The 13,878-nt window shown below is 39.1% G+C and overlaps 1 protein-coding gene across 1 annotated transcript in view; it reads right to left on the bottom strand.

Moving 5' to 3' along the window:
• Positions 1 to 10,892, bottom strand: part of GARNL3 (GTPase activating Rap/RanGAP domain like 3) — a 165,882-nt gene extending 154,990 nt beyond the window's left edge. The window contains exon 1 of the mRNA XM_007944319.2: positions 10,749 to 10,892. Within this exon, the coding sequence (XP_007942510.1) occupies positions 10,749 to 10,892 (144 nt within the window). The remainder of the gene's footprint in view (positions 1 to 10,748) is intronic.
• Between the last annotated feature and the right edge of the window lie 2,986 nt (positions 10,893 to 13,878).

Raw genomic sequence — 13,878 nt, forward strand, 5'->3', positions numbered from 1 at the left:
TCTGCATCCTTTCCTTCAAGGCTCAGGGGTCCAAGATTATCTTCTGTGTCTGTGTTAATTGGTTTCCCTTTTCTTTGTTGAAGAGGGTCTGTGCAATGCTTCTGCCTAGTCCGCCATCTTGCCCCGCCTCCTCAGATTATATTTAAAAGGCTGCAACTTAGTGATAACTGCTATAGATTAAAGACCTGAGGCCAAAAAGCATAAAATCCTTTTTTAAACATAAAGGAATCCAAAGTAACTGCTTTAATTAAATGAGTAAAATAGTTCAACATAAATATATGAATATCAGTTGTACCTCAACAGTAGCAGTAGGGACACAAGACTGTAAGCCCTTTTTGGTAAGTTAATTGTGGAGGCTACACTGGATATACCGGAACCCACAGTTATTCCTCTTTTTAACAAAGAGAAAGAAAATGCTGTCACAACCCATGGAATGTGTGAACATCCTAAGAACACAGAGGATTTGCCCAGAGACAAGAAAAATCTGAAAGACCAGGGTCTCAGTTTAGTGGCACTGAGCAAGAACTGCATGAAATCTCAAATGCACTTGAATTCTCAGAGCTCCTGTAGTGAAAGTCTGGCAAAAAGGTAAGATTACTTTTCAACTTTAACAACCCCAAAAGAAGTAAATGTGTGTTTTTGGCATACTCTCAAATACTACAATTTTAATGATAGATCTGAATAAATTCAAAAGTAAACACAGCTTTTTAAGAAGCAACTTTTGTAAAACTGAAAATACTTTCTATTCATCAGAGCAGTATATAAAGGTATATACCACTATACCCATTCCTCATTCAATGACATGGCTAGGTTCCAAAGACCAGGTTGTTACATGAAAATGGAGGATGATATCATCAGATCACAAAATGAAGAATGACTACATCATTACACACCAGATCACATCATTACATGACTGCCAAACCACTCAGAATGATGGCCCAGCCAAGATGACACATAACCTTAACCATTACAGTGTTACTCTTACCTTGAACTTCAGCATTTGTTACTGCCAGATGTATGTCATTAATGTGCAAAATAGTAGGATAGTAGATTTTTTACTATTGTAAATGTGAAATGCTAGATAATGAGGTAGTCAATAAATGAGTAGGTGTATATATTTTGATCAAGGTTAGAATGTACATTTGCTCCAACTGATGATACATGCTTCTGCAGCTGGTCTTACCAATCTGAAAGTTGAAGTGGACACTTGATAGGATGTGGAAGAGGGCAAGGATCACTTGGGTACAAGTAAGAAGTGAGAGGCAAAGGCTATGATTAAACAGGTCTGCAAAAGATTGTGTTTAGAAAGACACATGAGAATTTTGCTTCCTGGATATACAAGGGGCTACAGTCAAGGTAGAAAACTGTTCTACTTGATTTTCTGTGCTGATGAATCAACCAAGTAAAAACCAACATGTTAACAGTTTGTACTTCTACTTATATAAAAAACAAACTTATAAATTGATCAAAATTTGAAAATGTTTATAGTACACCAGGGTGCTGACTGTGTCTTGCCAGTAGGAGGCCACTGGAGTCAAAGAACAAAGACTCTATGATACCAGTAGAAGGTGTGGCAGCCAGAGCTTATGAGCTGAGCTGAGGTCACTGCAGAAGCAGGGAGCAACACAGAGGTGCAAAGAGGATCACCCTGAGGAGAAAAGGTTTGGACAGCACAGGTGTAGAAGACCTGTGTGGCCACCTGGAAGAGCATGAGCAACCCAGACCCACAGGAAGAGAAAAATGGAACATCTACATTCTAGCTGTGAAGGTGGAGAGCTAAATACTGAGGTGGCTATTTCCAAGGCTGATGTTGTCTGGGAAAATGTATTGGACTTGTTTGGTATTCTCACTTGGTGTGTGTTTAGCTAGTGGATTTGGTACAGTTGTGTGCCTCAACTATCCATATTACTAACACAGAACTCAGTGCTCAAGATGGTTACCAAAAGGCTAGTCAGGTGCTAATTCTCCCCAAGATTTTACTGATGCTAGGAAAATAGCTCATAAATTCACTCTAAGCCAAAAAGTGGGCTGGGGAGGAGATGCAACCATTCTATACACGAGACTATCATCAATGGAGGATAGAAGATATGGTATGAAGGGTTGGATATAGATATACTTTCTTTTTATCTATGCCCTTCTTCATAAAAACTCAAAACAGAAGGCTTTAAAGGATTAATGAAATACATCTCACTCAAAGGATAAAATCAGATAAAGAACAAACTCAGAACAAGGGAAAATCGAGTGTGGGTAAAAAAGCTGAAAACAAGAGATAAGAAGTCCTATAAAGCTGTTACAGGCAAGCCATAAATAGGGTTTTGAGTTTCCTAGAGGCCAATGCAAAGAGGAGGGGAAAAAAGTTATTTACAGGATTCCCACTGCCTATAAGTTAGAAGCAAAGCATCTTCTCAGGAGAAACATGGTACTTCCTGGTCCTGAGAAAATTTTTTCTCATGGGTCCTCTTAAAGAAGACATTATGTGACAGACTGAGAAAAATCCTCAACAGCATCCTGTAAGAAACACATCTTCAAGGTCCATATGGCTGTTTTCCACTCTGTCCATCAATGCAAGTTAAAGGCACAATGCCAAGGCACAAAGCAAAAAAAGCAAGCCTAAGAAGGGCCAAGAAAGGCAGGCCAAGTGTTTGTAGCTATCTATGGTTGGGCTTGATCCAGGAATTATATTTAAACCATTTAATGCATGAATATCTCTTTGGATAATTCTTCACAAACATTCTTCTTAAAACCAAGCTTTTGTTAAGATTTGAACAGAAGAAAGTTTGAGATTATATATTTGAGTAAAGGCTTAGAGCAGAGCTACTGTATGCTGTAGATTAAGGGTGGAGGTATTTGCTCTAACAATCAACATAATTTTCTCAGAAAATTATGCACCGAGATGAAGCACAGGGCTCTTAGAGTTAGACAGACCTGAGTTTAAATGTCAGCTCTGCCAATTACTAGCTGTGGGACCTTTCTGAGCTCACCAGTGATACGGAAATCCATTCAATCTCCACAAATATCTTCTGAGCATCCAAAGTGTGTGGCATAATCAAATAAAAATCCTACTCATGTGGTAGTCTGTGAGAAGTAAATAGGAAAACATACCCAAATAAATGCATAGTGACTGGTACACAGTAAATACTTAGCAAATATGAACTAATAATAACAAAATAATAATAATAATAAAAGATTTCTGGTTCCATTCTACTGCATAAACAATTACACTATTAAGGTTACAAAGTTCAACATCATAGAAGATAGTTGCAATAATGTTATCCTAGCAAAGTTTCAAAGTCAGCATTACCAATCACCTACAAAGGCATAAAAAATATCAATAAAGCACCCATAGTTTTAAACCATGATAACCTGCTGGTGAATGTGCCAAGATAAATGTTGTAATGTTGTGCCTTGAGGTACCTAAATGCTACATAAGACTTAGACACAAGCCAGTTAAAGATTAGAGGACATCCGTCAAAGTTATGGTTTTGCTTTTAGAATGCTGAAGTCTTGATGTTTTGATTTTCCTGTGGAAAAATACTGGTACCTTCACTAATTTCTCAATTTAGTAATACTACATAGCATATGGGAGCTCTGGTGGTGTAGTACCTAAGGCATATGACTGCTAACCAGAAGGCTGGAGGTTCAAACCCACCAGTCACTCTTTGGAAGGAAGGTTGGGCAATCTACTTCTGTAGTGATACTGCCTTGGAAACCCAAGAAGGGGTCGCTGAGTCGGATCCGACTCGACGGCAGTAAGTTTTTTTTTTTTTTTTTTTTTTAATATAGCATATGATTTCTCCCATAAAATGTCTATGAAAACAAAAAGCCTACTCAACCCTGAATAGAGAATAAAACTGCTCTGTGTTTGGGATGCTGGACAGGCAGCTAAATCACTCATTAGCCAGTGTCATCTTTCTGCACAGTGGCCCCACAGGGGCAATTCAAATCCATGCCTGAGCAAAAATACAAATTACAACATATCAGACTTTAAGAGTTCTTCTCAACTGAAACCTCAAATGTTGAAATCTGCAGATGTCAAGGAAATTCATCATAAACTGTTCTTTTGATAGAAATTAGAACACAGCCAGATATCTTTTGAGGGCACCCTGAGTTCATAATATGAAAACCCTATTATTATCATAGAGAAGAATTTATATATTTTTTTCTCATACAGTAGAGGAGTGTGCATTCAGCTCATTCAAATGCAAGTTTGAGTAACTCACAAGCAAGTTTAAAAAGGAGTGGACGATATACTACTCTGTATAACCCTGAGGAGCGCTGGTGGCATAGTGCCCAAGGCGTTTGACTGCTAACCAGAATTTCCTGCAGATGGTGACTTCCCTGAAAGCATCAAGATGTGGGGTTGTACTGAGAGTCAGTAGCTGGGCTGCAACAGGAGAAGTCTATATTGCGCCCATACCATTTATCATTTGTAGCACATCAGTTTCCTATCCGTTGAGTCAAAGGCTGAAAAGAGATCAATAAAACTACAAAGAATCTTTCACTCTTCCTGACAGATTTCAATATAAAGTAATGAAGAATGTCAGTGGTGCCATAGCTGTATCTTGCTTAGGAGGCTGTTATGAGAGACCCTGACGTACAATCTATCAGAAGAAAAAGGGTATGCTTTTTAGATAGAATGCACTGCAAGTTAATTGAGCCTAAATATATCTAAGTGATCCTCTAAACTAGATCCCCTAAACTTAGGGAGCTCGAAGAGACTTGTTTTTCCTTTGTTATTATTATTGTTATTATTTTTGATAGGTTAGGCTACTGTCTAATATCAACCAGATTGGGCCATTCATTATTCAATCATTAAGTATTAAGTAATGCTAAGCATTGTAGTTGGGGATACAGTGATAAATAAATAGCAATGGTCCCTATTTTTAGGAAGCTTATAATCTTTATCCTTGTTTATGGTATTTAAAAAAAAAAGTGGCAGGGATAAGAGTTCATCAGCAGAGAATTTTCAAATCTCTGCTTTTAAATCATCTACTATATGAGAGAATGGGAGCTCTGGTGGCTTAGTGCCTAAGACATTTGACTGCTAACCAGAAGGCTGGAGGTTCACACCGGCCACTCCTCGGAAGGAAGATTGGGCAATCTTCCATAGAGATACTGCCTCAGAAACCCGAGGAGGGTTCGCTATGAGTTGGGACTAACTCAATGGCAGTGAATTTGATTTGGTTTGGTTATATGAGAGAATATAGTAGACACATTTTGGGTTCCAGGCCAGTTCATGCTCTTCTTTGAAACTGAATTTTGTCCATTCCCTTTTCAGAGAAATTTCCCTATTCACAAACCTTGCAGAAGGGATGGGTCTCTGAGATCAGGTTTATATCACATGACCTTACCACCTTGAACACAACTATCTGAATCAGAAATAGATTCCTGAACCAAGAGGAACCAATCATAATATTTTCTCTGTCTGGATTTTGAAATTCTAATACAAGAATGGGAGCTCTGGTGGCGTAGTGCCTAAGGCATTTGACCACTAGCCAGAAGGCTGGTGGTTCAAACCCACCAGTCACTCCTCAGAAGGAAGACTGGGCAATCTGCTGCTGTACAAGAATGAACGGACTATGGTGGGCCATGGGTCTATAACGTCAGAGAGACTGGGGGTGCAGAGGGTGGAAATTAATTTAGTAATAGAGAAAGTAAAACTATGTAACAAGAACTTAGTATGTGTCAGGCACTGTGCCAGGGTATAGAAATACAATACCTCTATTGAGAAAGAGAGTGGTAAGTAAGACTGGGCAATCTACTTCCATAGAGATACCACCTTGGAAACCCAATGAGGGGTTGCTATGAGTTGGAATCGACTTGATAGCAGTGAGTTTGGTTTGGCTTTTGTTAAGTAAATAAATAAAATAAATATAGATTGTAAGCACTATTAGAAAAATAAATAGAATGTTGAGTTGAGAATAACAGCAGGTGGAAGAGGCTTTAGATAGGGTGGTCAAGGAAGACCTCTCTGAGTAGGGGCCTGGAAGCTGAGACTAGCCAAGAGAAGTGCTGGGGAAGCCCATTGTAGGGAGAGGGAATAGTGTTGCAAAGGTCCTAGACCAAAACATGGCAGGTGAATGACACGAGAGAAGGTGGCGGAGGAAGGTAGAGCAGGGAACACACAGGTTCTTGTAGGGCTTAGTAAAGGGTTTAGACTTACAGTGCAATGAGAAGCCAGTGAAGGATTTTAAGAAAAGACATTGTATTGTCAACATTTTAAAATCACTCTAGCTGCTGGGGACAATGGGCTGGAAAAGGACAGCTGTAGAAACAAGGGAAGCTGCTCTGCTAAGAGAATGGTACAGACATGAAGCGAAAAGTCAAGACAAGAAATCTTGGACCAGAGAGAGAAAACAGCTGCTTCGTGACATTTCAGTCACATGGGAGCCAGCTGTGCTTCCTGCACTTCATTTCTGTGAGATTCACCCACATCCTCTCAGGAAACTACTCAAGCTGGACTTAACCAATCTCTGAGACTCGCAATTAAACAATTTCTGATTAAGGCAAGGAACACAGTTGTGATCCAGTTAAGAAGCTACTTGGGGACTAAAAGTTTGAGGCAGCTGATTTCTAAAGTTAGACTATAGCTCCAGGAGGACAGAAAATGTTTTGCCCTCCCCCTCAGTACCTACCTGATATATGATAGACCTTCAATGACTATTTGTTGAATTAGGGCTAAGAAACCTTCCCACGAGTCAGTAGAGACCTGGGTTTCCAGGCCTCATCATATTTCTACCCAATTTAAACCTAGAGAACTAAGCCCCTAAATCTGTCCTCATTACTGATTTTAATGGCCAGGCTTAGTTCTTCACAAGGACTTATTATACAGACAGTCCACAGGTTAACAATGTCTTAAAAAATGTGCAGGTCAGTTGGAATAAGTGCATGTAGTTCTTATCTAGCCTTACTTTAGTGCAAGAAAGGAGCTCTGGTAGTACAGTGCTCAAAGCATCTAACTGCTGACCAGAAGGTCGGTGGTTCAAACCCACCAATCACTCTGTGGAAGCAAGATGGGGCAATCTATCTCTGTAAAGATTTACATCCTCGGAAATCCAATGCAGGATGCCATTAGTCAGAATCATCTCAATGGCAAGAGTTTGGTTTGTTTGGTTTAGTGCAAAACAAGGCTCAAAGCCTTTTCAACGATTTAAAAGCTGCATATGCAGCAAATGAAGGTGGTTGTGATGAAGGATTTGTTGTCAGTATGCGTTGGTTCAATCAGGCAAATTTGCATAATATTAAAGGGCAAGTACTAGTTGTACTTGTTTAATTCAGACGTTTGTAACCTGGGGACTGCCTGTACCTAATTTTTTTCAAGTTCAGAAGAGTTTATGATAAAATTTCAATTTTATAGAATCTGCGGTAGCCTTCGGCTAAGTTTGTGTCCAAGATTTTTTGGGTCTCCAGCAATTTTGTCAAACCAGGTGTAAGAAAAGTTAAACCCACTTTCTCATGAACATAGAACACATAAAACTGTTTTAAATAGTATTCTGTTGTTCAGAGGTGAGAGAAATATCTCTTCCCCTAAAACACTGGAATCAGAATTTCTAAAGAGCTCTGTTGTTGTTGTTATGTGCCATTGAGTCGGACCCGACTCATAGCGACCCCTCCTTGGGTTTCTGAGGCTGTATTACTAAGGAAGTAGATTGCCCAACCTTCCTTCTGAGAAGCGGCTGGTGGGTTTGAACCGGCAGCCTTCTGGTTGGTAGTCAAGTGCCTTCGGCACTATGCTAAAATGGAGCTTTGCTCCTTCTCATATTTCTCAGCAGGTCCAGTCCCCAGTGCATATGCCATTTATAACATGGGAAAACCAGAAACAACCTAACTTTACAAAACGAGGAAAACTGTTACATAAATAATGGCTTATCCCCATGACTCACAATGGAAACTTTGAAGACTATATAAAAAGAAGATATTTACAAATATAGTTAAATGAAATTAAAAAAAAAGCTAAATAAAATCATAATTTGATTATAACCATGTAAAAATTAGGTTTGTAGCTATAAAGACTGGAAGGTACCAAAAGGGAATGAAAATAGTTGCTGAATTAAGGTTGTGAGATTATATATGGGATTTTGAAATTAAATTTTAATTTATTATATTAAAATATTATTATAATATTTTAAGGAATAAATTTAAAATATACACTCAATGCATTATGGTCCAGAGGAAAAACTTAAATGGATTGAAGAATTTCCATTCTTCAACTGAATAAATGGAACAATTATTGAATTAAGCAAATGGGTCAATGAGCTTCCTCATCAGGCTGAGGAAAATTGATGGCATGTGTAGGATTCTCTTAACGCAAGGGTTCTTCAATTACGGTCCTAGCAACTTGTTAGAAATATAAATTCTCAAACCCCACCCAGACCTACTGAATCAGAAACTCTGGGGGTGGGGCCAGCAATCTGAGTTTTAACAACCAGAAGACTGTCAGTTCAAACCCACCAGCCACTCCTCGGAAGGAAGATTGGGCAATCTACTTCCGTAGAGATACTGCCTGGGAAACCCAAGGAGGGGTTACTATGAGTTGCAATCGACTGGATGGCAATGAGTTTGGTTTGGAGTTTTTGGTCCAGGTGATTCTGACGCCAGCTCAGATTTTGAGAACCATTCCTCCCAAGTACTTCTCTATTTCCATGTTCTGGGATTTCTACAAGAACCCATCTTTCATACTTATATTATCTCCTCCAAACACCACTCTCATCACCACTTTTTTTTTTTTTTTACAAGAGTTCCATATTATTTATTGGATCAAGTTCAATCTTCAGATGACATTCAAGGTTCCACATTTGCTACTGCATTTCACCTTCAGTACTACAGCTAGTTAACATCAACTGTGCTTATGTACGAAGTGCTTTATGTGCATCATCTCATTTAATCATCATAAATGATTAATATCTTCACTTTATAGAGGAGAAAACTGAAGCCAAAAGAAATCGGGTCATATGGTTAGTAAATGATGAAACGAGAATTACTTCAGAGCACAAGCTTAAGCATCAATGAGGTTAGAGAATGACCCAGTCACAGAGCTAGTAAGTGGTAGACTGGGTATCTGAACACAGATCTCTCTGAATCCAAAGCTTGCATGTTTATAACCACTAAGCTCTGCTGCCTCACATGCTGTGCCAGGCAGGACTGCTTCCTCACTGCTCTTGAAATACATCACTGCCAAGAATCATGCTGTTTGCCCATACTACTGTCTGTCCTTTTCACCACAAACCCATATCCTACAGCTCTCCAAGAGGCCTTCCATACCACTTCCCCAATATACCTTGCTAAAAGTGGATCGCTCCCTCTATCTTCTCAACCCCCACTGTGCTCTATTAGTGTATCTCTCAGCATATGTAGCGATTCCCACTCTGAATGATAGTTATGTATTTGCTCCTTCAGGAAAGATCAGAGTCAGCCTGGTGTCACCAATGACTGGCGCACAACAGGCACTGATTAAGTCATTGTCTATTATGTGAATAACTTCATTCTTTAGATATTTTATGTATTTTATCTGCCAGCTGGAAGACAGTAAATTCCTTAAAACAAGGGCCAAAACTAAACCAAACCCACTGCCATCAAGTCAATTATGACTCATCCAATCTTAATGGGCAGAGCAGAACTGCCCCATAGGGTTTCCAAGGCTATAAATCTTTATGGAAGCAGACTGCCACATCTTTCTCCTGCAGAGCAGCTGGTGGGTTCAAACCCCAGACCTTTCAGTTAGAAGCTGAGTGTTTTAAACATTGCTCTTTAGAACAAGGTCCATATCTTACTTATTTTATATTTTCAAGAATGCAGTGTCCCAGGTCAGTTACACAGTCAAGTAATATATATTTGAATTAAGTAGAATGCTATTGGTACACAACTGTGGTACAAAGAAATTACCTTAATTTCTTTATTACTTAATTAAGCCCTGTAAGAATGAAGCTTATATTAATGAAGGTTAATTGGGCACTATACAAATGGATACAAGCCTTTCATTTGTGATGATAAAAATAGTGTATTTAATGTTCTTAATAGTGTTAAATAATCAACAGAATTTTATTAGCATATTTTCCTGAAGACTTGTTCAAATTTCCACATAATCAGAAAAAAAAAATCACAATTTTGTCTCTTAAAAAAATGAGGCTTTTATGTGCCTTCATTATGCCTCTTTTAAAATGAAAACACACTATTTTAAAAATCATAACACAAAACTCCAATGTCTCTAATTAAGGAAAATATGGATATTTTCATTCCAGAAATCTATCATCTGTTACAGTCATTTATCTAATCCAACAAATATACTTTTTAACAAGAAAAAAATCTCATAAATATTCTAACTCCTATCACACACCCAGAAAGCAAAGGTGCAGAAAATCAGAATATGTATTTCAATGATACTCAAACCTTGAAAACTAGATTTATAAACTTTTAGGAACAGTATCATCTAAAAACCAAATGTCACTTTTCTTAATTCATAAACTATTTTATTTAATTATATACACAATTAACTAAGAAAAATACCAATCCTTAGTATATTTTTAACACACTGGGAGACACGAGATTAAAAAGTACATAATAATAAAAATAAATCGATAAAGCTGATCAAGTTATTATCAATCATTTCAATAGTTATTTATACCAATCTAATCCTTATGCTGTACTCACATGGTCTAATGGTAAATATACAACAAAAGATCCGATGAGCCTGGTGATCCTCTCTAAAGCTAAATCAATGTACTACCACTGAACAGACAGTGTAAACTTACCAGCTCCACAGATCCATAATGTTTCCTACTGAAATCCCCACGTCTACAGCCTAGGTCTTCCGAGACAGAGCTGGAACAAAAATGCTTCATCAGTATTATACATAGCGATCTGTCCACAAACCTTCTGCAAAAATCGACTACCATTTGCAAAAAGGGCTGCTATGGAACGGGCTTGCGGTGCCCCAGCTCCTCACTGCAGGGGAGCCTCCTTGCAACAGACACAGTCCTCAGCAGCCATTGCAGAGCCTGGCTTTCACGGAGCCCTCAGTAAAAAGAAAACGCCCGAGTCATCCCTGGAAGTATAGGCAATGATTAAATTAAATATTTAGTCATTTGGAATCGATTGAAATTTCCAAGGCTACTGATGGCTTATAATTTCATTTCTGTATGACCAAAGGGGATAGAAACCCTGCAGTAAACTTGAGGCAAGGGACAAAGCTGCTGAACCAGATCTTACAATTATTTCATTTAAAAGAGCCTCTTTGTCCCAAATAGTCAACACATAAATACCAACATTACTTAACACTATGTTTTAAATAGTATTACAAAAAAATTCAAAATCCTGGTGGGCTCCACCTCCCCCATTTTTATTTAAGATTTTTAAGTTACAGTATGAAAAAAGACCAGGACTGACAGAAAATCTAAAATCTAACTTCCAAGCATATTTAGTTTTTTACATAACAGTGGCTAATATTTCTCACCTCTTTTACCCCCTCTCCTCCCAAAAAAACGCTCAGAAAAATCATATGCGTTGTTGAAGAGCAATTAAAACAGGTACAATTCTTACTGCACTTACATCTTGAATGCACAGTTACACACTCAGAAGGCTAGTTAATTGGCTAGTTAGTCTATTTAGGACCCCAACAGTCCTCATGAAACCACCGGAGATATGCAAATACAAACAGTTTTAATAAGTTTTGTTTTGATATAAGTCATGCAAGTAACTCTAATAAAATATAAGAAATAAACTTACATAGGAATTACATGTTTAATACATCCAAAATACCTGGGATCTAACATGCAAAGAAAGGTGCATTTAGTACCTTTTCATCCTTCCTTAAAAGGTAGTCTACATTTTCTAAATTACAGCCCTCTTGGCACATTCAGAACGAGACTGACTCTGATGTTTAGCATCCACAGAACTGACTTTCGGCCAGGACACTATTTGATAGGCTCCAAGAAAGACAGCATGAGAGAAATGAGATTAGAGCGTCTAATGGTATTCTGCTGCCACCATTTCACAGAGTTGGCTGAATTAATCTTATATGAGAAATTTAACCTTTTGCAGTCCTCACTTTCTAAGCTGAAAATGTGCAACAAATCAATGAATGCATTTTGTAAGGATGTCCAGATACTACCCAGGCTACCTTCCTGCTTCTAGTGACATGGTTTTCTACCAAAAAATCGCTGAAAGAGATTTAAAAACGTCCCTTCACGGTCTATTTGGGCTTATGCTAAATCTGTCCCCTTCTGCCCATTTTCTTAGCCCACCTTGAAAATCCTCCTGGAGAATATTGCCATTGCCCTAACTATCAGTTTCACGATCCTTCCCTGGTGGCCCTCAGTTAGCAAGAGATGGTGGGCTTCAATGAGAGGAGCGTCCAGGCATCCGAACAGAGCTGTAACACAAGGCGGATACTCAAGGCTGCCGACTGAGTGCAATGCACGACCTTGCTCCTTCTTCTGTCCGTCCAGATCTCAACCCACTTCTTCAGTTTTAGCCTGGCCCACTACGCAATCACCAAGAGCTGGACAGAAGCTTCTAACACAAATGGACAATAATAAGAAAAAAGCAAGAATGTTGGGCTCTGGGTTCCTCTCTTGGTGCCCTTAGGCCACTGGGAGTTCTAAGACGCTGTGCCTTACCAAAGGGGTATCCTGCTTGCTATCCTCCTGCAGCTCCCTAACTCTGCTAACAGCCAGAAATAAACACAAAAAAGGATGACAACCCTAAGTCCTAGAGCAGCCACCTCCATTAGAAGCCTCTTAGATGGAAAACAATGCCTAAGGCACTTGACTGCTAACCAGAAACCTGGCGGTTCAAACCCACCAGCCACTCCTCAGAAAGGAAGTTTGGGCAATCTACTTCCATAGTGATAACACCTCAGAAACCCAAGGAGGGGTCGCTATGAGTCAGGTCCAACTCGAAGGCACATAACAACAACATGAAAACAACCAAGGGAGATGTAAAGAAATGCCTGCTATCTGTTGCCCTTTTCCCAGGCTAATTAAATTTCTATCCAATACACAGCAGGCAGAGCGCTTGCTAATGGTGGGAGCTAGGCTTTTCAATATAGGGTGCGTTTCTCAGGTTGCAGGAGGCACTCGAACCAGTCATATAAAACCTTTCCCCACTCTCTTCCTCCTTCCCTAGGCTCTCTGGTCCCTAGGCACCCAGCATGAGAGTTGCAATTGGAGAGGTACCCCAAGAGCTCTGTCTTCCTCCAAGTCCTCAATATCTGGCCCACTGCCTGGCACAGAGTAGACATGCAATAAAGGTTGTTTGCATTAATGAAGGTATTTGCACATCTTTTGGATCTTACTAGCTAATGTGTGATAGCATTCCTGTGAGCACCAAGGCAGACTGTCTTCCCTGATGGACCACAATGGCCTAGAGGAACAGACTGCTACATGCTCGCCAAAACCTGTTCTCTTTTCCTCCTGGGTTTGCAGGACTACATTTCCTACCCCCCCTCCTTGCAATAAGTGTGGTCACATGACTGAACTCCAGTGTTTCTAAGGGAGTGTGGGGGTGTAGACTGCACTGGGTGACACTGTCAGAGGAGGTAATACCAAAATGACTATCTATAAATTTTTGTGCAGTGTTTCAACAAAAATTTATTTATTTTTAAAACATCCCTGTAGTTAGTTATAACAACAAAAACACTTTTTATAAGCTCATTTTACATGTATCAATAAATCTACAAGGCTAAAACTCTATGCTAATTTACGTTTTGAACCTTTGAATGCACTCTGGCCAGAGCTGTTATTACAACCCAATTACAGCAATGCTTCAGATCACATGGTTTCATCTGCATGTGCTACAAGTACAAGCTATTGTTTTCGTCACTGCCAGTGTTTTCATAGTCGCTGATTTTGTCAAAATTTCTGGTGTTTTAGCTATAATATT

This window comes from Orycteropus afer, unplaced genomic scaffold (genome assembly GCF_000298275.1).
Source record: "Orycteropus afer afer isolate SDZICR_OR568_19922 unplaced genomic scaffold, OryAfe1.0 scaffold00123, whole genome shotgun sequence".
NCBI lineage: Eukaryota > Metazoa > Chordata > Mammalia > Tubulidentata > Orycteropodidae > Orycteropus > Orycteropus afer.